Raw genomic sequence first — 26517 nt, forward strand, 5'->3', positions numbered from 1 at the left:
ATTGCCGTAAAGACCAAAAGATTCTAGTCGAGGACCTTTTATTAGTCCTTTCGACTAGTACGAGTCAAATGTGAAATTGATATGGTTTGATTCGCATTCTATTTGATCCAAATCCAAAAAGAAATCATCTGATGACAGGTGTGTAAGGAGACGCATACAAACACTAGTAAATAGAGCGATACCATGTATTTTGTTTGCTGTAATACAGACACCATTATATATATATATAATTTGTTTTACCTTTAAGGAATTTTCCGTAATTGTATAAGAATTTATTAGAAACATGATTTTGATGACATATTTCAGAAGTCCTTTATGTGCAATTATACTAATTAAACATACCTAAATGATCAGCCATAACATTAAAACCACCTGCCTAATATGGTGTAGGTCCACCTTGTGCCACCAAAGCAGCTCTGACCCGTCGAGGCATGGACTCCACAAGACCTCTGAAGGTGCGCTGTGGTATCTGGCAGCAAGACGTTCACAGGAGATCCTTTAAGTCCTGTAAGTTGCCCTGTCGCCGGTTCACCAGTTGTCCTTCCTTGGACCACTTTTGGTAGGTACTAACCACTGCATACTGGGAACACGCCACAAGACCTGCTGTTATGCCAATGCTCTGACTCAGTCATTTAGCCATCACAATCTGGCCCTTGTCAAAGTCGCTCAGATCCGTACGCTTGCCCATTTTTCCTGCTTTCAACACTTTAACTTTGAGAACTGACACCCCTTGACAGGTGCCTTTGTAACGAGATAATCAATACTATTCACTTCACCGGTTAGTGGTTTTAATGCTATGGCTGATCGATGTATAGGCATTATGAAATATTTAACTATTTAGTGCAGAAAAAAGCCTTATGGTCATTTGTGGTTTTAATCTGAAATGTGTACTCGGAGATGCCGACTTACATCCAAAAGTTATCTCGATATTTATGTTGGGAAAATTACTGGTACTCAGAGATGGGTGAAGCACCTCTGTGAAGCACCCAAGTCGATTTCCTGGGTATGCTATTCAGATTATGCAAATGACCTGAGTGTAGTTCAGACATCGGAGGTTTTTTTTTTTCTTGAAGAGAAGCATCTGAGATGATTATTTTTTTAAATTAATAATCCACCCTAATTAATTTTCAGACTTCACATCACATCCTATTACTTCGCAGTTTATTTTTTAATGATAATGATTCAAATGAAAACCTTCATCTTTTTTTTTTTTTTTTCCCTCTCCATTGTATATTGCAAAGAGGTATCATAAAAGTGTTCCAGCACTTAACTAGTGTCTGTTTTCCTCAGGAATTTTTCGTTCATTCAATTTTACATACTGCACTTTTAACATTTTAATTTGACTCACCCACGTACAGAATGTCGTACACACAATGTAATGAAGCCACAAGATATTAAATCAAGGTCATGAAATTGTAATGCGTGTGTGGGATAGAAGACATTTTATTGTGTTTTTAATTCAGTATTTTAAGGGATACCTATAATATAATATGTTATAGAAAATAATGCAAAAGGTTTAGTTAATTTGATGTGCTCTGTGGTAAAGAAAATGCGCCCATAATTTGAAGGATAAGCTGACCGAGGACTCTGCTATGCTTACAGTTCACTTTAAATGAATCCATAAATTTATATATAAAATTTCACTCCTTGAAGAAGAAGAAAAAGAAGAGGAAGTATTATTTATATAGCACCTTTCCAAAGCTCAAGGTCGCTTTACATAGTATTATCAAATACATAACATGCATACAACACAAATGTAATAAATTGGAAAAAAAACAAACAAAAAAAACGATAATAATTTTAGCTGGGTCTTGAAACTGGGCAGAGAAGTGATGTTACGGAGTAACAGTAAGAGGTAGTCAGTTCCACAATTTCGGAGAACCTTCCACCTGCAGTGGAAAGCCGGAACCTAGGTGTGGACAAAAGACTAAGTTCTGATGAGCAAGGTAGTATGGATGAAGTAAGTCAGACAAGTAGGGAGAGTCAAGACCATTTAGTGCCTTGAATGAATGCCTCGAGATAAGCAAATGTCTCAGATTAAAATGCTCTCTCCTTCGAGGGAAACATTTTCTAACTAGAATAACCGAACAATGAATTTATTTGCTAGCAAGAAACTGCCTTTGACTTCAATTGTTCATGTCTTTTCATTTCAGGTAGAAATGAACCGTGTTCTTTCTGAGAACATTTCTCGGAACGACTTGTAATCACAGCGTGTGAGAACAGATGACCGAATAATGCCACACACACGTTAATCACGCCAGGCTCAGGCAGTCTCGCGAGCCATCCATCAGAGAACAGCAGCACAAACGCCTGCTGCTATAACCCCATTAATCTCCTCTGATCAAGACACATGACCCAGGAGAAGCAGGAGAGAGACATATAGAAAAAGTGTGATCTGAGTGAGGGTCATGTCATTTGGAGAAATTGCAGTGGGAAAAAAAATGCACTTATTTGGCTGCGCAACAAGGTCATAACTCACACTTGGCTCATTTGTTCTTAATCTAAATGCGCATGGACTCTTAAGTCCAAAGACAATGACGGCATGCCTCTGTTTCTTCAGTTTATGTATGATTTGTGTATGGATTTCATTTATAGACCGAGTTACCATTTCAACAGTGACGTTCTATACAGGGATTTGTATAGCAGATGCTCCACATAATCAAATTCTAATAACAAACTGATTCAAAATGTATTATTATTTAACAAAGAAAAACGTATTATGGTGAAGTTTTCGGTAAAGAGATGAGTATTTAACATGTATGGAAGGAGTCTCGAGTGTCAGCTGGATACGAAAAGGTCCGAGGTGTCCAGAGACCTGAAGGTTCACTTGTTCAGGACTGAGCTCAAGCAGGAACAGCCATGTTTATCCATTTGCAGCTAACCATCCCAGTTCTCTAGTATCAGGACCTCAGACTGTCCATCAAACCGGCGACAAATGTAAAGCTCCTCAGTCAGCAACATGCTCTCTCAAAACACAGCAATTATGAAGCCCGAGACAAATGCAGTGACTGCGGAAAGTGAGGAGAATGAGTAAGAGGATGAAGAAAGAGAAGAACAGATGGATCCTGTAGTGATGCGAGTACAGCTCAGTGAAGGCAGCACATTGTTCTGAGGGATGGTGCTTATGTAGGAGGAACGTCACAGTGTGGACAGGCACAGCTGTTGTGGCGTACGGCAGATAAAGAAGGCAAATATAATCGTCTTGAGGGAGTCGTTGCTGCAAAGATGGTGAGCAAAGCAGCTAGAAGAAGGATAGCAGTTCTTAGACATATTGCATACTAGTAGAAGAAAAACCAGCTTTATTTTTTTGTCGTTTTTAATGTTTCACACCTAAAATCTCTTTATTATTCAATTTTTAAAAAACAAAATAAAAAAAAAACACCCAAAATGCTAGGAATAAGATGGTTTTAATTGGGTGCTTTGTAAAGAAAATGATGCCAGCAGTATTACCTCAATTTTGATAAAGGCATATATATATATATATATATATATATATATATATATATATATATATATATATATATATATATATATATATATATATATATATACACACATATATGTGTATGTATGTATGTGTGTCCTGATATATATATATATATATATATATATATATATATATATATATATATATATATATATATATATATATATATATATATATATATATATATATATATACACACACACACAAAAAAGTGAATCAACACCTTCTGATCATTAAGAATTGAGAATACAACAGCACTGGTATATCATTGGTGATAACAGGTATGCCTGTGAACAATAATTGCTCCATTCAGCGATTTAAAAATCCCTTTAGCAGTGTTTGGTTTCACATACAAGAACTTTATATGGTACAGTATCATTAGGCAAGCAATTTTACAAACAAACAAGCATAGTGAGAGTAAGCTCCCTGCAGCTGGAATTAGGAGTACAGCAGAGAGAGCAGATGGGGAACACAACATTGAAAAGTCAATTACTCCAGCTGGATCTGCCCTCTTTTCTCAGTCTCAGTCGACAGCATCTACTTAATATCAGAGAACATTTTTCTTTCCCTCGTCAGTCATAAGGCCCCATTCTTCTGCTGCAAAAATGCACACGCTTTTCATCTCCGAATGTCTTCATCAGGTCAAAAAAGTACAGGAAGTTTAACAACTTTCTGATCTTGACTCACACCGAGCTTCCGGTGTGAGTGTGACATGAAGCGCTGAAATCGCGGTCATTGGCAGTTCGTAAATGTCTCTTTACATTCGAAATTCAAAAGGACTGAACTTTGATAAATCTTTGAGATGTGCGGACAAGTCTGTGCTATTAGTCTGAGAGAGATAAGTCGACTGACGTGAGGAGAAATTGCACTAAAGTGGCTTTCATCATGTTATTTATTCGCATTTTGGAAAGAAAGCAGGGGCAATTTCAAACAGTTTGAAAAGGGACATATAAATACAGTGCATTCAGAAAGTATTCAGACCTGAGCTGAATTTCAAGTGTCATAGCAAAGGCTGATATTTCAGTTTTTTTCTTTTTAATAAATTTGCAACGTTATCACAAATTGATGTGGCAAAAAAAACAAACAAAAAAAACCAACCCCAAAAAACAAAACAGACATAACAAAATGTGAAAAATATGAAGGGGTTTGAACACTGTCTGAATGCACTGTTTAATAATAATAATAATAATAATAATTATATATATATATATATATATATATATATATATATATATATATATAATTATATATATAAATAGAAAATTATTGTATTATATATTATTATAATTATATTATAATTATTTTATATATATATATATATATATATATATATATATATATATATATATATATATATATATATACATATAAAAATCTAAAAAGATTAAGCCAATTAAAGAAAAGAAGATGTTCTTTTCTTTAATTGGCTTAAGCTTTTTAGGTTAGAAGTTTGCGAGGGTTACAGTTCAACTAAGTGAAGCAAAAATAATTCCTTTTTCACATCTGGTGTCTTTCCCTCCTCAAATGAATAGTTGTTTTCATGTTTTGAGTTGTTTCTGATGAGTTGTTTTTGGCAGGTGAATTTTATTAGCATTTGGTCACATCCCTGCCTTATAAAAAATGTTACTTTTCCGGAACTTTAAAAATGTGATTATTAAAATGTTATTAAATGGTTAAATTTCCATAAAAACTTTGATTCACAGAGCATCAGGTTTCAGCTCAGTTTGTCCTTAGACCAGTCATGTTTGATCCCTGAGAACGATGCAGAAACCAGAAACTTTTAGCCCAAGAACCTTTGTGTTAATCCAGCAGGCCAACTAGCTAACATAGGTAATGTTAGCGACACGTGAAATTGTGGTTGTCATGGCATATTTGGACAGGATGGGCAATCACTTAAAACAAAGCTCATATACTTACATTCTACAAACTAGCATTTAGCAAGAGATTCTGCTAAGTAACTTAATCTTAATGATGAACAAGTCATTTTAATTGTTACAGCATACTGTTACTGGTTTTGATGCTATATATCTACTACTACTCTCATACTGGCTAGCTCACTTAAGGTATGCTATTCATACTGTATGAGGCTATTCGGTATACCAAGACTTGCAGTGTTTTGCCCATTCCTGTATATTTATAGAAGCTGGAATTTTTAATGAAGGTCATTATGTAGAGATATTGAAACCATTTAAGTTTTTTTGGGGGGGGGAGTTTTTCAAAAAGATAAATAGCAATTTATTCAACATTTTATTTGTCGTAAATGACGTGCAGGATACTTTAAATGACAGCAAAGGTAAATTTATCATCATTATTCAGCATTGTACGTGTTAAACTGTTCCCTCATATTTTATGACACACAAACACACTCAGACATAATGGCAGCGGAAAGCTCTAATCGGTGTAGTTGTTGGGAAAAAAAAAAAAGTGTATCCCCAAAGGCGATAAGATGGGGGAAGAAACACACTTAGGAGCTGTTCAAGTTTAAGTCTCAACAGAAGAGACCACGGTGTACTGAGAGAGAAGTAAGAGGCTCATAGTATGAAAAAGCAGAACGTGGAAAAACAAGCTAGCCAAAATAAGAAACAAACAACCAAATGAGCAAAAAATGATGCTCTCTGTGGTGACATGGTGGTTATTTATTTATTTTTTTAATAAGATGTGGTAACGAATTAATAGATTGAATCCACGAGATGAATTAATGAGTTCTTAACGAATTCTTATGTTGTGTCTATGAGGCTCTAGTGTCAAAACCAAGACATGTTATATGAAAATGAATATGTTCTGGGGACATTGTATCAATACATGGTATCCAGTGTTACCCTCTGCCCACTGTAGACTCAAACTCCTGTTCTTGGCTCATAGGATGGAAACCCGACGTGCTGTTGTAGCCATCTGCCTCAAGGTTCGACGTGTCGTGCATTCTGAGATGCTTTTCTGCTCACCATGGTTATAAAGAGCAGTTGTAAAGAGTAATTCCAAGGTGTTTCTTCCTACATAACTGCTGCTTACGCTTAAGGTGACAGGCTAAAGTTATATCCATGCTGCCCCACTAGCACGGCTCCAGTATGTCTATGCATCATTCTAAGATGTTCACAATGGTCTAATTCTAGTTCATTTCTCTTTCTCACTCATTTTCACTCACGGGCGGCTGTGGCTCAGGTGGTAGAGCAGGTTGTCCACAAATCGTAGGGTTGGCGGTTTGATACCCGGCCCATATGTCTCCACATGCCGAAGTGTCCATGGAAGTGTCCCGAAGTGTCCCGATGGCAAGCCAGCACCCAGCATGGCAACTCTGCTACCAGTGGTGTGTGAGTGTGTGTGAATGCGTGAATGAGAAACAGTGTAAAGTGTTTTGTAGAACCGCGAAGGTTTAAAAAAAAAAAAAAAAAAAAAGCGCTATGTAAGTGCAGACCATCTACCATTTTTAAAACAGAATAGTTGCCACAAGTGAAATAGTTTGAATATATTTTTGAGAAACTTAAATCATGGACGTTATGTATTAATTCACGGCCATCGTATGCTTAACTTGTGGGGTCAATACATTCAACTGTGGACACACCTTATTACAAATACTGTACACTCATGTCACCTCAGCGACGGTGTATAAAATAAAATAATAATAATAAAAAAAGAATCACATTCTTTTATGGACCCACAACACTTATCTGCATTACCATTTTACATAGCAGGGGCGAAACAGTCAAACAAATAAGGTCATAGGAAATTCTCACACTGTTCTGAAACCCAAACATCACAGGAAGTCTTCAGAAACAGTGTGTATTCTACATCTCCTTTAGAATCTTTAGAATCAGCCTGCACCTAGATACCTTACGTATCTTACAGCAAAGCATCCTACTGCAAAACCGCCAAATCTGACCTCCATTGATGAAAACCTGTTCCTGCTGATTATAAGCCTTACTTAAGGGGCAGGTTTTATGAGAACGGTAGGACCAAGAGAAATTCCTGCTAATTATTATAGCTTTGTTGTTTCATTTACAGCTCAACACAACACAAAGAGCCAAAGCGTGATGAGAGAGAAGAGCTGAGACTGCATCTCTTTCAGAGATTACATCTATCCATCAATTTTCTGTAGCGCTTATCCTACACAGGGTCACGGGGAGCCTGAAGCCTATCCCAGGGGACTCGGGGCACGAGGTGGGGAACACCCTGGACGGGGTGCCAACCCATCACAGAGAACAATCACACACACATTCACACACTATGGACAATCTGGAAATGTCAATCATCCTACAACGCATGTCTTTGGATGGAGAGAGTAAACCTGGGTACCTGGAGGAAACCCCGAAGCACAGGGAGAACATGCAAACACTGTGCACACAGGGCGGGGGCAATCAAAACCTCAACTTCGGAGGTGTGAGGCAATCGTGCTAACCACTAAGCCACCATGCTTCCGAGATTACATACTTCATTGAAAAACTACACAAGTAACAACAGGTCTTGTTCACAAAGTATAACAAACTGTAGGTATGGTATCTGTAGAATGTCTGGATTTGGTAAATCACTCCTCCCACTGTGAAGATGATTTTACAAAGTGTCTTATACAAGTCAGTGTGGCTGGACTAGAATGTATGGTTTTGGAAAATCAAGTTATAACACTCTTGAAGATGCTACACATTCTGTGAAGAATAAATAATGACATGCAAAGTCGAATCACCTTGCCGAACATGTAGTTGACATTTAAAAGGGACCTGGATGGATAGTTGTAGTCCTAGACACCTACAACTACTACTATTCCCCTGGAAACACAACCGTCAGAGGTAGAAATACCAGCACTGTGGTGTGTACATGGTGTGTGAGTACTAGCCCTGACAGTTCCTCAACCTCAGCTACATCACTCTACAGGGTGTCCCAGAAGTCTCCATACTGTACATCGAGGACTATGTTTGGTCAGTAACACTTCCAGTCTTTCTGAATTTGTTAATAAGCCATTTTTCCTGTTAACGTCCAACGCAAACATGCGCCAGCTTCATGATCCAGCCACGAGAATGATTTCAATACAGTCTACTTTTATCAAAAGGTATTCTTAAAGGCTATCTGGAAAATAAATAAATAAATATATATATATATATATATATATATATATATATATATATATATATATATATATATATATATATATATAAACTAAGTATGAAAACTTTCAGAAGACATTTTGCTAGAAAGTGTTAATTGCCCCTATGTATGGAGACTTTTGGGACACCCTGTAGTGTATAATTGGTCTCAATTAGAAAGGTCCATGGGACTCTAAATCCATGTAGAAGAAATGCTCTTGAATATAAAAAGTGCATTTGGGTATTCTAAGACAAACTTAAATTGGAACGTGATTAAGGATAAAAACTTCTAGAAGTATGAACAAATTTATGTCAAACGATTCAAGAAGGAGTTCCTTCATGCTGCAGAACACATAAGGAGTTTTGTATGAGGAGATGGACATGGTTTTGAATTTGAACCTACGTCACTTCTCACAAGTGTGTAAACTGCTGCAAAGTTGCAGTCGTAAAACATATCGGTTCCAAAAGACTCAATAACCAAGATCCAAAACCCAAGGTCCAACCAACCCAGCAGTCTTCTGACTACTGACATGCTACTAAGAGAGAATTTGGACCCACATGGCATCACATACACGCTCCATCTTTACAAAAAGTTAACTTTGTCTTTAGTTAGTTAGTAAAAGTGCGAAACTATCTATTGATAATATATTCCATGATGTCTTGAACATATCAATTGTCTACTGTGGTCCTGCAACTAGTCTAAATCTTCCAGAAGTATAAACTACATCAATACAGCACACTTTGTGCTGCTATGCTGTGTTGTTATTCCTGTGCACGACGGAACAGTAGTGTATATTAGCACACAGTCGGAGCAGGAAGGACGACTGAAGTGTTATTTACCCTTGTTGGCTGCTCGGCTCCGGCTGCGTGAGCGGCCCTGCCTCCAGCGCCTGGTGCGAGCCAGCAGCCCGTAATAGTGACACCTCCTCCCCAGTGCTCTCCTCACCATCGCAGACATGGCCTTCCCAATCTCACACACTCATACACACACTTTCACTCTCTTTCAACTGGAGTAGCCTGGTCTCCAATTCTCCCCTCTCCAGCCTTCTGCAGATCAGGGATTTGCAAGAAGAAGAAAAGAAAGAAAAAACCAAACCTTCCACTTTTTGAGCTTATTGTGGCACTTCAAGAAAACCTGACACCTCAGATCTCCTGCAAGTCAGAACTGCTCCTGAATCACAGAGAGAACCAAGGAGACACAGAAAGGAAGATGAGAGGAACGCTTACTCCTCCCACTGCAAGCAGAGGCCCGAGGGAGAGGTATTTGGTGCACTACTGACAACTCCAGGAAGGTCATAAATCACTCTGTGAGTCTGTGTGTAGTGTATTCACACAGATTCACACACTACTACTATACACTAACTAATATGCGATCGGTAACAAGCTCAATTCATTCCCAAGTCAAGGCTCCCGATATGTCTAACCCAAGCTTCCTGTTCCGTCACAAGGGCATTGCGCAAGGTCAGTAAAAACGCTCAGTGACAAATACAATAGGGCTCATGCAGGCACTCACATCCTCTGTGAACTCTGCTAATAAAGAAAAGTGCATCTGGGGGAGGAGTCGGTCTGCAATACATTTAGCTTTATACGTGATCGCAACTTTTGTACCTTCAAGTAATTCATCATGATCGACTGCGATGATGGTGAGGTAAGCGAAAGTGGGAGAATTGGCTAACATTTGATATTTATTGACTTTAAATTGCAAGCTCCCTATTTATTTATTTCACGGAGCTGTCCAACTAATCACTGGGTCTTCTTTACAAGCAAAGCACTAGACAAGATTGAATAGACCGACAATAGCTATGGCTGCATATTTATCACTCATTTAATACGACTTGTTAAAGATGTATACACTCAAAGCACTATATATTACAAATGTATAATGTGAATGTATAGCCTGTTTTGTGTTTACTGAAAATTATGATCGTTCCTAATTGGTCTGAATCACTGGGGAATGGTGGCTTAGTACATTTGCCTCGCACCTCCAGGGTTAGGAGGTTCAGTTCCTGCCTCCGCCCTGTGTGAGCGGAGTTTGTATGTGATCTCCCCGTGCATCGGGGGTTTCCTCCGGGTACTCCGGTTTCCTCCAACACTCCAAGGACATGTATTGTAGGCTGACTGGCATCTCTAAATTGTCCACAGTGTATGAGTGGGAGTGCGCTGCGCACTGTGATGGGTAGGCACCCCGTCCAGGGTGTCCCCTGGGTTAGGCTCCAGGCTCCCCGTGACCCTGTGTAGAATAAGCAGTACAGAAAATGGATGGATGGTGGGTCTGAATCATTGATAGATGTTGTTAATACTCAACAACTTATGTTGGTCTTCTGCAATCGACTCTTAGCCAGTTACAGCTGGTGCAAAATGCTGCTGCCAGATTTTTAACGAGGACCAAAAAGAAGGAGCACATACATCACACCAGTTCTTGATTCTCTTCACTGGCTGCCGGTGATGTTTCGTATAGACTTTAAGATTCTGGTGTTTGTCTATAAGGCCTTGGCCGGGCTTGCCCCCAAATATATCTGCGAGCTCTTGTCTGCCGAGACAGGTGAGATCTTCTAATCTTCTTCTGTTAGCTGTTCCCAACTCCAAATGTAAATAAGGGAGATCGAGCTTTTGTGGTTGTGGCCTCTCCCCTGTGGAACGGTCTCCCATTACATATTAGATCGGCTCCTTCCTTGTCTAGTTTTAAATCCGCTCTAAAAACGTGCTTCTATTTTTTTTTTATTTTTTTTTTAGCATTTAATACTGGCCAGTGTCCTGAATATTAGCATTGATTGTTGTTTGGTGGATTTGTGGTTTTATTTGTTGAGTCTGTACAGCACTTTGGAACAGCGTGTGTTGTAATTAAATGTGCTTGATAAATACATTGAATTGACTTGAATTCAAAACAAAATGTTTTCTGATTAACGTTGTTTTATTGTACCGCTTACTTCAGTTTACTTTTGCACCCACAGTCCCCTTTCACAGGAAATGTGAAATCATGTACCTTCATATTCATTCATTCAAACCATCAGACCTTATTATTCCGGAGCTTTCCACTCGACCAGATTGATTTCTTCAAATTGCAGCCGGATTGACATTAACGTCATTTATTTCTACACGCTTCTTAGATCGAGTTTGCTTACGAGTTGCCGGACACCACCGGGTTATTTTCTATATAGACTAATGTTAATGACGGTAATGACTGTAAACAGACGATATGAGATACCCTCTCACGCTGTAACTGCACAGTTTTAGCGTCTGCCTGCTTTACTGAGCCGTTTCATTAAATTAAGTAGTGTGTACCCCGTTTAAATCACCAGCCTGCCCTTATCAAACCCACCATGTGCTCAGTCAGAGTGGAGAAAGAGCAGAGAAATGCACGCTGTGTTGCTGTGGTATGTACGACTGAAGAACACACAGGTCGAATATTCAACGCGTCGAGATTTACTTTTTACTGTGCCGTGAAATGACATCTGAACTCAGACATGAAAGGAATCTCTGCACTGTGTTTTATGTACACATGCGAGTACACACACATTTACTAATGACTCCGGAATGTTTCACTTAGCTAGTGGACACACTCACACACACACACTCTCACACACACACACACACCACTCTTAGAATGAGTGCTGAACACACTGATAGACAAGTGATAAGTCCGAACCAGCTTGTTACAAGCCAGATAAAAGCAGAAGCAGGCTGTTTGAGAAGGGAGGAAAATCATACATGAGATTAACATAACATCTGCAATGCTAAAAGATTTCAGTGTAAAGGTGAAATTGTGCATGTTGTAGGAGGCAATTTAGTAGCAGAGAAACAACATTTTCTGCTAATTGAACAAACAAGCAGGTTTACTTTAAATATTAGAATAAGTTTGAGAACTTTTTTTTTTAAATGAACAATTTGGTGCATCTGGAACCTATCCAGGGATATCGTATTGAGCAATTAAAAAAAAAAAAAAAAAAAGCCTGCTGGAGCAAGCACCTTCAAATAATAAACACAAGGTCTGTTCTGGAATGTGGTAGGCATGTGATAATAAGACTTCTCCAAATGATACAGCCTCTAGTAGTGTCTATTTTCTATCTCATTAAGTTGTGTATTAAATTATTAGTGGGTGGCATGGGCAAAGTGGGTAGCGTAGCAGCCTCAGTACTCCTGCGTCTCAAATTCAATCCTGACCTCGGGTGTGGAGTCTTGTATGATTTTCCCCATGTCCAAAAGGGTTTCCTCTAGGATTTCATCTCTCCTCCCTCCTCCCAAGAACATGCTAGATACTCTAAATTGCCCCTTGGTGTGAACATGTGTGTGCATGGTGGCCTGTCATGGACTGACATCATAGTGGAATCAAGCCAATCCCGTGAACACTCTAGGAATACTCTAGGGATTGGCTCGATTCCACCAGAATAATGACCAGAATAATGCAGTCAATGAATAAATTAAAGTAAACACAGCTTAACTTGGAGTCATCATTACTGCAGGCCAAAAAACCTGCTGAAGATGACTGGTAGTGTGATATGACTATGCCTATAATTACTGGTGACTACAACACACTTATGTTCTAAGAACGTTCCTCAAGGGTTCCTCAAATAGTTCAAGTTGGTGACTAGAAAGAGTTCTACTTCAAACCCTCTCCGAAATGGAAACCCAACGTGGTGCGGTTTCGTCCCACTGAGAAACAAATCACAGAACTCTTAAAGGTGCTTCCTGTCACGATTCAGAAAACGATTACACAGAGACAAAACAACTTGTGAAGCACTGCTGCAAGTTCTATCTCGCAAAACTCTAACACATGGCATAACAAGCAACATGCTGCCCAAGAGCACGATCTTCTACCTTTGCAAGAACAGACATGATCAACAAACCCCACTGCCTGATCTATCTACCAGGACAGCTCTGATTTCCCTGCTGAGAAATACCATAGTAACAAATGAAAGGTTTCCATTGGTTTGTAATGACTACTAACTGGATTCTATGTTCTCCACTTACACTTATATTTTACGGCGTTTGGTAGACGGCCTTATGCAGAGCGACTTACATTTTTCTCATTTATACAACTGAGCAGTTGAGGGTTAAGAGAATTGCTCAAGGGCCCATCAGTGGAAGCCATCAGAGGAAGTCGTAAACTTACGACCTCCTGATCCATTAATATCACAATGTAAATGTTCCTGAGGGTTTAACAAGTGACCTCTGACTAATTCTAGATGCAGCTCGTGATTTTATAAAAGTGGTTTCTGATTTCATGGTGACCTGCAGTTTATTGTTGGTTTTTACAGCAGCAAAGTTGAATTCTGAAATCTGATTGGTTAGAAGGTGTTGATTACGGCAGCTCGTACATTAGTACTGGCTGCAATTCAAATGGCAAATTGCAGTGGTATAAGAGAAATAAAGCACTTCTAGACATGCTCTTAAAGGGGAAAATTCAGATCATCAGCATCACACCAGTGTGTCACTGATTATTTTCCTATAACCCCATGCCCTCAGGTGTTCACCTTCTGTGATACGCATATCTGTAATAATGCTCTATTTTGCACAGTCTACAAGGAAACAACAAATCACATGCTGATGAAAACCTATTTGATTTCATGAGACACCATAACAATTCATTTTGTTTTTTTCCTCCAGAAGGGTTCTCAGATGCTACAGTGTTAGAACGGAACGTAGAAGCATTTGAGCAACATGCAGAACAGATCTTTTAAGAATTACTCTGCGTTACTAACTCACAGCTCAGCTGCTGAAATTTTACACCCGAATCAGTTTACTTGCAGCTAGACAGAGTGCAAGGATTACAGGGAATAATTAAACAGCCTAACTGCAGTGTGTGTGAATGAGAGAGAGAGAGAGAGAGAGAGAGAGAGGGAGGGAGGGGGAGAGAGAGCGAGCAAGAGAGAGAGAGAGAGAGAGAGAGCATGGTGTGGCATGGGAACTGATGGATGGAGGCAGTGGGATTGTGTTAGTGAACTAGCGTTCAGGTGGCAGGAGATTTTCTGGGAGAAAAAACATGGCAGTGTGGCATGCTGTGCCTTTGTAACTCTGCCGGAGTAATTCTCTAAGTCAGGAGAAGTGGCAAAAGCTCCTGTCATTCATGCCTTCCGATTCCTGACCCCTGCATGACCCCTCAGAGAGACAGACAGAGAGAGACGGAGAGAGAGAGAAAATAATAAGGCAGAGAGAAGAACAGGGAGACGAAAAGGGATGGGGAGACAGAGGAGAGACCGAGTTAATAAAGAGAAACAGAATCAAGATCAAGAACGGAATACAGAGGCGAGGATGAAAGACATATAGAATCAGGCTCTGAGAGAAGGAGAGAGAGATGAAAAGGAGGAGAGAAAGGGACAAACAAAAAGACAGAAAGAGAGACAGAAAGAAGGAAAATCGAAGCATATGCACAGACAAAAAAGAAACCCAGGGAAAAAAGATATCTTTTTTTTTTTTAATTGCCAACCATTTTCATTCATAAAACACTGCAAACAAGGAACAGCAGCAGAAATTGGTTTTCAAATGTAATGAGCTTATTTGCATATTGATAACCAAGGTTTCAGACTAGCCAAATATAAGCAATTAAAACCTTATCAGAATACAATCCAATACATACTGTACATGAAACGAGCACGCATCCCATCCCCCTCAAGGTTCAATGTGTTGAGATGCTTTTCTACTCACCACAGGTATAAAGAGTGATTATATGAGTACTATATCCTTCCTGGCAGCTTGAACCAATCTGCCATTTTCCTCTGACCTTTCTTATCAGCAAGCTGTTTCCACCCACAGAACTGTCGCTCACTCAATGTTTTTTGTTTGTTGCACTATTCTGTGTAAACTCTACAGATCAGAAGTTTCTGAAATACTCAAACCAGCCCTTCTGGAACCAACATCCATGCCACGGTTAGTCACAGAGATCACGCTTTTCCTTCATTCTGATGTTTGATGTGAATATCAACTGAAGCTCCTGACCTGCAGGATTAAATTTATTTATTTATTTGGCTGCTGCCACGTGATTGGCTGACTGGATAACTGCATGAGTGTGCAGGTGTACCGGTGTTCCTAATAAAGTGGACAGTGAGTGTATTTGAATGATTTCGTTTTATACAGAATGCTGATTGTTTTGCATTGTTTATGCTTCAGAAATAAAGCCTTTTCAGTCATAATATTTCATCATTCAAATTTTGTTCAAGATACTCTGAGAATCGACTCGTATCATGAAACGAATCGACTCGTATCGTGAAAACGAATCGACTCGTATCGTGAAAACGAATCGACTCGTGATGGGAGAATTTATTGTTACACCCCGAGTTTCTTATAGTTTTGAATCAGGTGATCGATTGCTCAATTCCTATGCTTTTGTAAATTCAGCACAAAAAAAAAGCCACCACATCTTTATTTTAGAGCTTGTACTATCCACATAGTTGATGCAAAGTTGGATAATGATGAATATGTTTTTGCTAGATAACTATGAGACGGGAGTGGGGGGAAATAAGAAAAAGGAGCAAACACTGCACTTTCTTTTTACTCGAGTGCACACGCTCAGCTTCAGGATTCACCTCAGCCTCTGAACGTAGCTCAAGGAGAGCATCAGAAGAGGACTAAAACGAGTGCCGCCTTTACAATGATGAAAGTGTCCACTCGACTAGCATCCTACGTTGCATGTGGGCATTAATACAAAGGTCTGGCATCACAGTATTCGGCACATCTGCTGAATTAAAACAAGCATGTGTTAACAGGATTGAATACCACACAACAGCAGAAAAGATAAACAACATGGAGATTTAAAGGCACCACATGCAGAGATAGAGTGTTTAAATGCCTCAGATAACTGCAGTCGGAGTCTGGACTCACCTGTGTTTCTTCTTAATCATTAATAATGTATCAGGGAAAAGGATACAAGGCTCAGTTGCTCAGGAAGAGATCTAGTATCAGTATGACTTGTCAATAACAGGATTATCATTCAGTTCCACCCTAACATAACATAAAATTATAGAGCACCATATTGCACTTTTATTTATTTACACTTAAATATCTCCGTTAACACTGCCTGGTAAGACCAAAAACAAATGACCTGAACCCTTGCCTGGGAACCAGGAATAATGGAGCAGCTAAAACGTAGAATCAACACAGAATCATCACTTGAGTCAAACAACTGCCTAGCATACAGTATGTACTGTATGTATGCGTACATGAAATTGATATAGTGGTGTACGCTACAGAACAACAGTATGCTAGATAAATTGCATACTGGACGTGTAGAATTATGTTTGGAAATCAGCAAAGGGCTGGACATAATGGGAGAACAAAAAGGGACATAGAACAGAACCCTGTGGGACACCATATTGGACTTTTTATACTTGCACACTAGAAACAGTCTGTTAAGATCTAAACACGTGACCGACCCTGTAACTTAGGGCTTAATTGTTTACCGCCTGGGTGCCAGCGTAAAAGTCAGACCAAATATGGACATATGGGTGGAACAGAGGCAATCGTCAAGGAATCATTACTAGAGTCATTTAAAAAAAAAAAAAAAGCCCCAGGGTTGCATCCCAAATCACCTCTCCATACTTCTAGTATATGAAAATACATAATTCATATAGTGGTGCACTCTACTGAACATCATTATGTGGTTTCGGATGTGGTGTGTGCTAAGTGGGCGGAGCTTAAAGCTGCTAAGTTTTAGATAATGCGGTAGTCACAAGTGGACAAAAACGTTGAAATAAGCACGGTTGCGTTTTGAGATGCTTTATTTATTTATTGATTTATTATTAATTACTTCAGCTTAAGAGATGTTGGAGATGGGATGTAGCCAAAAATCTGAAAATGACAACATATACAGATAGAAAAATATTTTCTACCTGTAGCGTCTTGCCTTGACGTCATTATAAAAAATAAAAAAATAAACAAGCAACAGAAAAGCAAGCCTTATTAAATCATTTCCATTCCTCATATCTCCTTAGTACTTTCCTCCAAACCACACATACACATTTTCTCTACAGCACTCCTCAGTTCAGTGTTAACGTGAAATAAAATGTCATTTTCACATTCATAGATCAGGATTATAGTACAAACACTACAGGAACAGTGACACGGAAACCTAACTGGCCTAAAAGAATCGGATTAAACAGTCTGGATGCTCATAAGAAGCAGTAAAACAACCAGTTTCGTGAAGGAAGCACAGCAATAAGGAGCCGCACCTCTCCCCCAGAGACATCCATCCCATCATCACACGATTAATGCGCTGCATGTTTGGAGACGGTTACACAACCTCATGTACACAACCGACTATTACAGGAAATTCACATGAAGTGATAAAGAGGATCTAAAAATGTACCATGCACTCGAATGGAGAGGAATTGCATTGGCCTTCTCTAGTCAAGTATTATGGCTTTGATTTCTGCATCTGTTACATGAACAGCCAGGAGTGTAGGTAGACGTGAAATGTTACATGGTGACAGAAAAGGAAAACTACTGTGGTCGTGATGTTTGTTGGTAAACCATGTGGCAAGGTTATGACCGGAAGCGAAGAGCAACATAAAAATATGACTCACTTTCTTAAAGTAGAGCTGAATGATTTAGTGAACGGATATTTTTTTTTTTGCCAACTCCTGTGGAGCGTGAACAGTTTAGCACCTGCGTAAGCGCTAGGCGTAGGAGGTTGTCGTGGATTTTAAAATGAGCAACATTGCAACATTTATCAATGAGCTGAGGACGTGTGTAATACCTGCAGATATATTCTGCACACAGGCCACAATCTACCTCCATCCACTACAGAATCTGATTTAGGATTTATAAAGCTCCATATCTTCCTAGCTCATATATATTTTGGCAAGCATCGCCTCAGGAGCTGCAGAGCTCCAGCTCAGTGCTGTTGTTTTGCCTGGGAGCACAATAAGTCCACGATGGTAAATAGGATGTTGACTTGTGGGAGCTGCAGTGCTGGATTGTAAATCTAGACTTGGGGAAGTGTTGCAAGAAAAAAAAAATATTCCTGACTTCACATTTCTGCCGTAAGGATACGCACCAACTGTAGTGCTGAATAGCAACCGAGTCAGGAACAGGACAATATGAAATGCATATCTTCACTCTCTACAGAGCTTTTGAATCATCCATTTTAGTGCTTTCTTAATTCGACTAGCAGCATTGTAATAGAAAAACAAAACAAGCCATACCTTCAATAAATCTGCCTTTTAATATTTACAAGTTATTATAGCAAACAGTAGACTAATTTGAGGGAAATTCACCACAGAAAATTATGCCACTTTAACTCTGCTACCTAGTTACGGCTTGGGAGTGCTAAAGGAGTTAAAGGTTTACAAGCAGTGATCCCTTCTGGCTGACGGAGGAACTGCACATGATATAACACTCACTGATGCAATAAAGGAAAAATGCAATTTACAGTTCATTTAAAGTTTGCATCATCATGCTTTCTGGGCGAAAAAGGAGAAATGTGCCTCTAATTTTTTAAAGGAAGAAAAGAAAAACCTGGAGATACACAGTAAGTTAGAAAATGTTTAGAAAACAAGAAGCAAACTTATGAGCTGATATTGATTTGATTCTTTGGTCGGTTTTTAATTCTTTGATGATAAAAGATCAGTCAAATCTAGCATGCTTTAAAAGTTTAATGCCTCGTTGATTCAAATAAGCATCTACTTTCTTTTGTCGTAAAAAGGACAGACTTGTTTTCACATTTTCTACCTTGAATCTAAGACGCCACGCATTTAACCATTCAAGAATTGCCTCTAAGACAAGATTTCTTTCTTCGCTGCACCCCCCCCCCCCCCCCCCCTCAATCCTGTTTGGGGGGGGGGGGGGGTTTACTATAGAATTAGCATATCCACAAAATGTGGTTAACTAACATCCAAGCTAATGGAATGAGAACAGTAAAGACTTACTTAAAACATATTTTTAAATTAATAGTTAATAATAATAGATTAATAATGAATATTATTTAGGATGTACTTTTAAAGTGATCCCATCAGACGATATCAAAATCATCCATCCATTTTCTATACAGCTTATCCTACACAGGGCCTCGGGGCACAAGGCGGGGGACACCCTGGACGTGGTGCCAACCCATTACACGACGCAATCACACAAATTCACACACCCATTCACACACTACGGACAATTTAGAAATGCCAATCAGACTACAACGCATGACTTTGGACTGGAGAGGAAACCGGAGTACAGGAGCATGGAAGCACGAGGAGAACATGCAAGCTCTGCAGGAATAGTACCCCCAACCCCGGAAGTGCAAAGCAAACATGCTAACTAATATCAAAATATCCTTGAAAATAAAGAAAAGAATTCAGAAAGCTGACTTTTCTTTGTTCCATAATATGTGAGAGATTTGAACAACACAACTTCCTGTTCACGATATACAGTAACTTGTGAATACTGCAGATATTTTATAGGGGTGGATGTGTTCATGTTCCAGGGATGAGTGAATGGTCTGGGAACTAAAAAGTACATTTTTCAGAACCTACTGTATAAAGGATGTCCCATGAAGAACACTTAATTTACTGTGCAATAAAATCAGAAAATTCCAGTCTGTCTACAAAAGATGCTGAAAATATCTAGATGAGGTCCACCCTAAACAATATGAACAGAATCACCTTGGATCTATTTTGCCAACTGTATGGTTTCACTTCCTAATGTATACTCCTGTAACACACCCACAGATTGCGAGTGCAAGATAAGTCTCTCTCTTTGCTACATCGCTGTTTACTATGAATAGCTTAGCACGCTTAGCATAGCCTGATGCAATGGTTAAGTAATTATAGCCAGGCATTATATCTTTCACTCATGCTTGTACATGATAACCAGTCACAATTTTGTAAGAATATATACAGTATCTGTGATGTTTACGATATAATTTCTGAAATCAGGTACAAAAAGTTTCCTTTCCTCAGCACTGAAATATGATACAAATTATTTTTAGTGCTACACACATGATCAGTGACCTACCAAAACATCTACCCTTATAAAATGCAAGAATGTATGAATAAACATGAAATATCCAAACACCTGCATCCAATATAGCTATTCTGTTAGCGAATGGGTAGTAAACTAGCTCACATTTGTTAAGTATATATGAGTAATATCCTGTATCTGAGTCACTAAGATTAGCTGATAGCTAAGCACAGATTCTGCAACTAAAAGGTTCTGGGTAGGATGTTATAATTTACATATCCGAGTGGATTATGTTAAGTCATTTTAAGCCAGTTTTGTAACCTTACATGGTTTGTATGAAATGCTAACCAAATCTGAATTTTTACAAACATATTTTAAAAAGTCTTTGTCTGAAATCTATGTGACAGGAATTTTGAACACTTATTGCCCAGGTAGCAAACTGGGGTTGGGTCAATGCCAACCATTCTGTTGGGCCAACATTAGACGCCAATTTTGCATGTTGGGCCAACGTTGAGTCACCAGGACAATCAGACTTTCGACCACTTTTAAATCCATGTTGCCAGTGCTGGCCCAATGTTTGACAGTTTTTTGTTGTTGTTGTTGTTTTTTTAAAGTGCACCTTTTCCAAGATTGGTGGAATGTTGCCAAGATAGCCACCCAAAATAGATATTGGGCATAACATCAGTTTGCTACTTGGGTGACTGCCAGTAGTGTGTTCACATTCAGTTCTGCTGTTTGCTTTGTTTTTGTGCAGAAAAGTACAACAATCAGAAATTAGATATGTAGTGTGTGGACACCTGACCATCACAACCATATGTGGGTCTTACCCAAACTGTGTTTGAAGCAGACATGTGTCTAGGAAGTCTTTGTATGCTGTAGCATTATGATTTCCCTTCACTGGAACTAAAGGGACCAAACCTGTTCCAGCATAACAATGCTACTGTGCATAAACTGAGATTTGTAACTGATCCTGTCTGATATGTAAATTATTAGAGGATGACCTGCTATCCAGAAACCTGTTTAGCCACAGAACCCATGTTAACCTAGCTACCTATCTTCACTAATGTAACATTCTTGCATTCTAGCTACATACATTTTTTTGTTTCTTTTGCCTCCATTTATCTCACAGGACTTACCTGAACATTTGGCAAGGATATAAAATCTGGCCTGTTGGAATGAAAGTGAAACTATTAGAGTAAAGGAAAAGGAAGCTGTTAAATATTTCTGACTGACAGCTTGGTATTTACAGCACGCGCACACACACACACAAACACGACCTGCCGTTTTGGAGAAGCTCTGACCCAGTCGTCTAGCCATCATATACATATGTATATGTATATATATATATATGTATATGTATATATATATATATATATATATATATATATATATATATATATATATATATATATATATATATACCCACACACACACACTATATATATGTGTATGTATGTATATATACTTTGTATTGATCAGAGGAGATTGTAGTGTAAAAGCTACATATTAGCATTCAGCAAGTTTGAGTTATTATCATGCTAGCTAACAGTTGAGAGATGAAAAAATGTGCTGTTTCCCAACAATTCTGGTTCCTTTGGTGAATAAAGTATGAATTCTATTATCAGTAACTAGAACCAGTGTGTGATTTGAAGCAAAGGTGATTTTCTTCAGTGAATCTTTCTGAACAATTCAAAGCTGTACATCAACTTTTACCACCAGAAGTATTTCATTGAGTCAATGCACTTTTACTTTTAGTAAAGCATTTGGATATTTCTACCACCTCTGTTGCAAAGCGGTGAGCAGGACACAAGTTTTAAAACACCGTGACTTGAAGAAAAGAGCAGACGCAGTCCAAACCCTTAATCCCCCAGAGTGTTCTTCTATCAGCACGGTACATATAACCTGCCCGGTATAAACCAGAGGCTACCTGCAGCTGAGGAAGAACCTCATACTAATGGCCCTCTTGCAAAATCAATCCCAGCAGTTTTCAGGCCACGCTGCCATTCCTGAGGCTGCCCACCTCCACCCAGACGAGCAGCGCTGGAGCCAAACCCTGTTATTATTTCATCACACCAACACAAACAGGCAGCTGAAATCACTTTGCAAAATACAACTCAGCGGTGGATGTGTCAGCAGCAGCCCTTTACCTCTTATTACTACATCAGACTGACACACACACACACGCTTCTCCTCTTAAGAAAATGGATCATGAACAAAAACAGGACCGGCATGGGGGGGAAAAGTGCACTAGCATCAAAGAAACATGAAAGAAAATAAGCATGATAGTCTGAGTTGCACAATGACACACAAACAATCTGGGCTACAGCTCATGTGAAGATGTTTAGTCTGAAAAAAGGTCATAACGAAAATACCACCATCTTGTTCCTTTGTATTTTTTTCCCCGCAATTAAAAATTGATTATTACATTAAAATTCATCTTGCTACACAGCACAGGAGCGTCAGTAACTGCATTAGTGCTAAAGATTTTTAGAAATAAATATCTATTTTTAAAAGATATTTAAAATATTTATTTTATTTATATATTTAATAACGATATTAAATTAATATTTATTTTTAAAATATCTTTTCACACTATTTTTCATGATGCAGTACACCGGCAGACTAGTGTACTAGCTCCCCTGCCCCCGAAAATATGGCTTCAGCAACGAAACTGAAAAATTCGACCTATTTGGTGGGTCTGGCGTTTGGGATTACTTCGGTACTTCAGCCAGCGATGGAGTGAAACGTTACAGTGTGCCGAATCCACGAGTACAGTGGCTCCATTCTTCAGACACGAACCCCTTGAGAGTTGCTCCAGTGAAAGCTTAGCCGTATTTATTTTATTACATTCTAAGGAACAGCTTTAGTTTTGTCATATGCTGCATTAAGTATCAAGAAACAATTACTATGTTCACATGTACATCAATATCCCAATATTAATTGGAATTTCGCCGCAATCCGATTGCCCGATTCAGATTAACACAATATTCTAATTCCCCAAATTCTGATTCCCACTGCTGGAATATGCCTGTCTGTTGCATTTAAACACCGTATTCAGAAAATCCACTGAAAGCAGATATAAGCGCATGCTCGGTCTGCAAGGAATTGTGGGTAGCAATGGCAGCATCATGAATCTCCTTGGAAATAACAGCAGGAAAGGAAAAGCACATGTGTACTGTAGATCTGCATACTTACAACAACCATGTATACAGGAATATTCCGATGCCTGTACGCATATAAACAAAGTATTCGGAAATCGGCTGCGACCCGAATACAGACCTTACATGGAATTCGATGTGCATGTAAACGTTGCCACTGTTGTCATTATTGTACTTTTAGAATGTTGTATGTTTTAATCAAATGAAAATGGAAACCTAAGGCACATATACATGCATTGCGTATTTTCCGCTGTATTGAAAATGTATCATATTGAGACCCCACAGTATCAAAATCGAGTGTTGTGCATCGTTACAATCCTAGTAACTACGGTTAATAAACTTATGGATTATTAATGTATCACAGTAAAAAAAAAAATCCCAGTAAACTATAGACCACTTTCATAACAGCACAACAGCTTGTAATGTGAATAAAGTCCAATTCGATTTATAACACCAGCACTGTTCCAACAACCATGCGCCAAGCAGTCACCAAGATTTGATCGATAACGCGTATCCATAACCACCAGGCGGCTGCCATACCAGCAGAAATCAAAACTTCAGTTCCATGTCATATCAATTTCCTGCAATCACTCCTGCTGAGCGTTTTCTTCAGTAAGACGCCGTACTGCAATTACTGTAATACATACCAGAACCATATTCACTGTTCAGGCCAATATAAATTCAACAGGAATCACACACTCTGGACTAACAAACACTTGATTTCATGTATATATTGCTTGTTCATTTTCTTTATTACGATTTCAATCCAGTCTCAGTACTTACAACTATGAAAGCATCATTTTTTGTTGAACCACATTCTTTCATTTTATATATATATATATATATATATATATATATATATATATATATATATATAGTGTAACTAAGTTAAATTGTAACTCCCAAGCCTTTGTATAGTCTTATCTTCACCTTTCTATAAATAAGAAGCACATCGCACGATTAGGTCATTATGTCTAATCAGCAGTCATGAATTTTTCTGTAGTTCATTGCCTGTGCCAGAACATTATGCACAGAGGGCTTAAATGAGAGTGTGTTACCGCTGTTACTCGCAACTTAACACGAACAGCATTTTCAGTCCTACCTCTTTACGCTGTACACTCGATGTATTTCTCATGGAAACCTTGTCCATGTTATTAATCTTCTATCTTTTCTCTCCCTCTCTCCTGCTGTCGAGCCACACACGATTTCATGGGGATACTAGAGATCCTGATCCTCTGTGCTCTCCGGACCTGCCTGATCCGTTTCGGATGTCCTACCTCTGGATGGAGCTCTAATCTACTCCAATTCCAGATTGCTGGGACTACGGCTGCTTCTAAGGCCAAACAGACTTCATTTAAATCCATAATGAACTTTTTCACACTAACTGTTGTTACACAGATGAGGACGGGTTCCCTTCTGAGTCGGGTTCCTCTCAAGGTTTCTTCCTCTTAAAACATCTTAGGGAGTTTTTCCTTGTCACCGTCGCCACTCAGTGGCTTGCTCAGTTGGGATAAATTCGCACCTTTAATATCTGCATACCGTGTTCATGTTTCTGTAAAGCTGCTTTGAGACAATGTCTATCGTAAAAAGTGCTATACGAATAAAATTGAATTGGATTGAATAATGTCATGATTTTAAATAAATAAATAAAGTTGACAGTAAAATGAATCTCAAGCAATAAATCAGGTATGAACCACAATGGTTTTGTGTAATGTGTAGTGTGAGGCATGTGAAGGTGCAGTAATCTCAGAATGTGCTATATTTACGGAAAACCAAGAATCATAAAGGAAATCAAAACACACGCAGTCAGAGTAATAGTCAGTGGTAACACATTCGGGAGTCACTACTAGGAAACACTATACAGGACCTCGGACAACAGAGACAACGAGGCTTGGACTTAACAACAGAAATGCAAAACAGACAAGCTAATCGGAACTAAACACAGAACAGGTGAACACAACCAGGTAACAAATCAACAGCAGGACATGGGTGGAGACAGGACTAGAACAGGACAAAAAAAGAGCACACAGAGTTCATCACTATGGGAAAAATGACATTTGAAGTGACAGGAACTTAGCCAAGCCTGACAGATCTAAGTTCAAATTCAAGAATCTTTGCTCTCTCTGTAATGCCCTGTGACAGATGCTATGGAAAATAATCCGTAATGAGGTGTTACAATCTGGCCTGGCACACCAGAGTTACTATTACTATTATTATTTTCCATTAAGGGAATGTCCAACAGTGGTTTTATTCCTCTTCTACCACGGGAATTTGCCAAACGATTACAACGTTGCATTTATTAATAAATGACATGCCATGCTTTCATATTTACATTGAATGCTTTTGAACATCAGAACAATTCATTCAGAAGACTTGCCCCACAGCAGGAAACTCATGGAACAGCACTACATTAAAGCGCTGCTATTGAAAGTGTTCTTTCGAAAACGTTAAACGCCTTTTTACCGGAAGCTTCACCAGAGCTATGTCGATACGTTTTCTGACAAAGTTAAAGTTGCTGTCAGTGATTTGAAGGTGAGAAAATATCTGCTCAGAGAAAAACTGAGGTCTTGATCACACTCCCAGTCTCTGTAAACAGGACGAAGAAACAACTACACAAGCATTCAGTCAGTGTAAGGGTGTACGGAAAAGACAATGGGGAGGATGTATTTGTTTGAAAACGTCTCTTTGATTAGCTTCTGATAGCATTAATGAGTCTACTTTCAAATATTGCTATTAGGTGGTGTTGAGATAAATACCTAGAAATAGTGTAGCCAAAGTAGTATTTGGCCCAAAAGTACCTGCGATATAATACAATTTCGTATGTTACAGCTTTGCATCTCAGTTACATTTCACAATAAGCAAACTCAGCAATCAGATTCAAAATATCTATAAAGAATTTTGTTTAAATTGTGTGCACAGA

General features: G+C 38.8%; 1 protein-coding gene across 4 annotated transcripts in view; it reads right to left on the reverse strand.

Annotated features, from left to right (window-relative positions):
- The window catches only part of dab2ipa (DAB2 interacting protein a), a 121850-nt gene that overhangs the window by 82128 nt on the left and 13205 nt on the right, over window positions 1-26517 (reverse strand). For 2 of the 4 annotated variants that reach the window (XM_017468726.3, XM_017468724.3), the window contains exon 1: window positions 9400-9708. The exons of the other annotated variants lie outside the window; for them this stretch is intronic. In XM_017468726.3, the coding sequence (XP_017324215.1) occupies window positions 9400-9517 (118 nt within the window). In that variant the 5' untranslated portion in view covers window positions 9518-9708. Of the gene's footprint in view, window positions 1-9399; window positions 9709-26517 lie in introns of those variants that run through there. 4 annotated transcript variants of the gene reach the window in all.

The sequence above is a fragment of the Ictalurus punctatus genome, chromosome 5, assembly GCF_001660625.3.
Source record: "Ictalurus punctatus breed USDA103 chromosome 5, Coco_2.0, whole genome shotgun sequence".
NCBI lineage: Eukaryota > Metazoa > Chordata > Actinopteri > Siluriformes > Ictaluridae > Ictalurus > Ictalurus punctatus.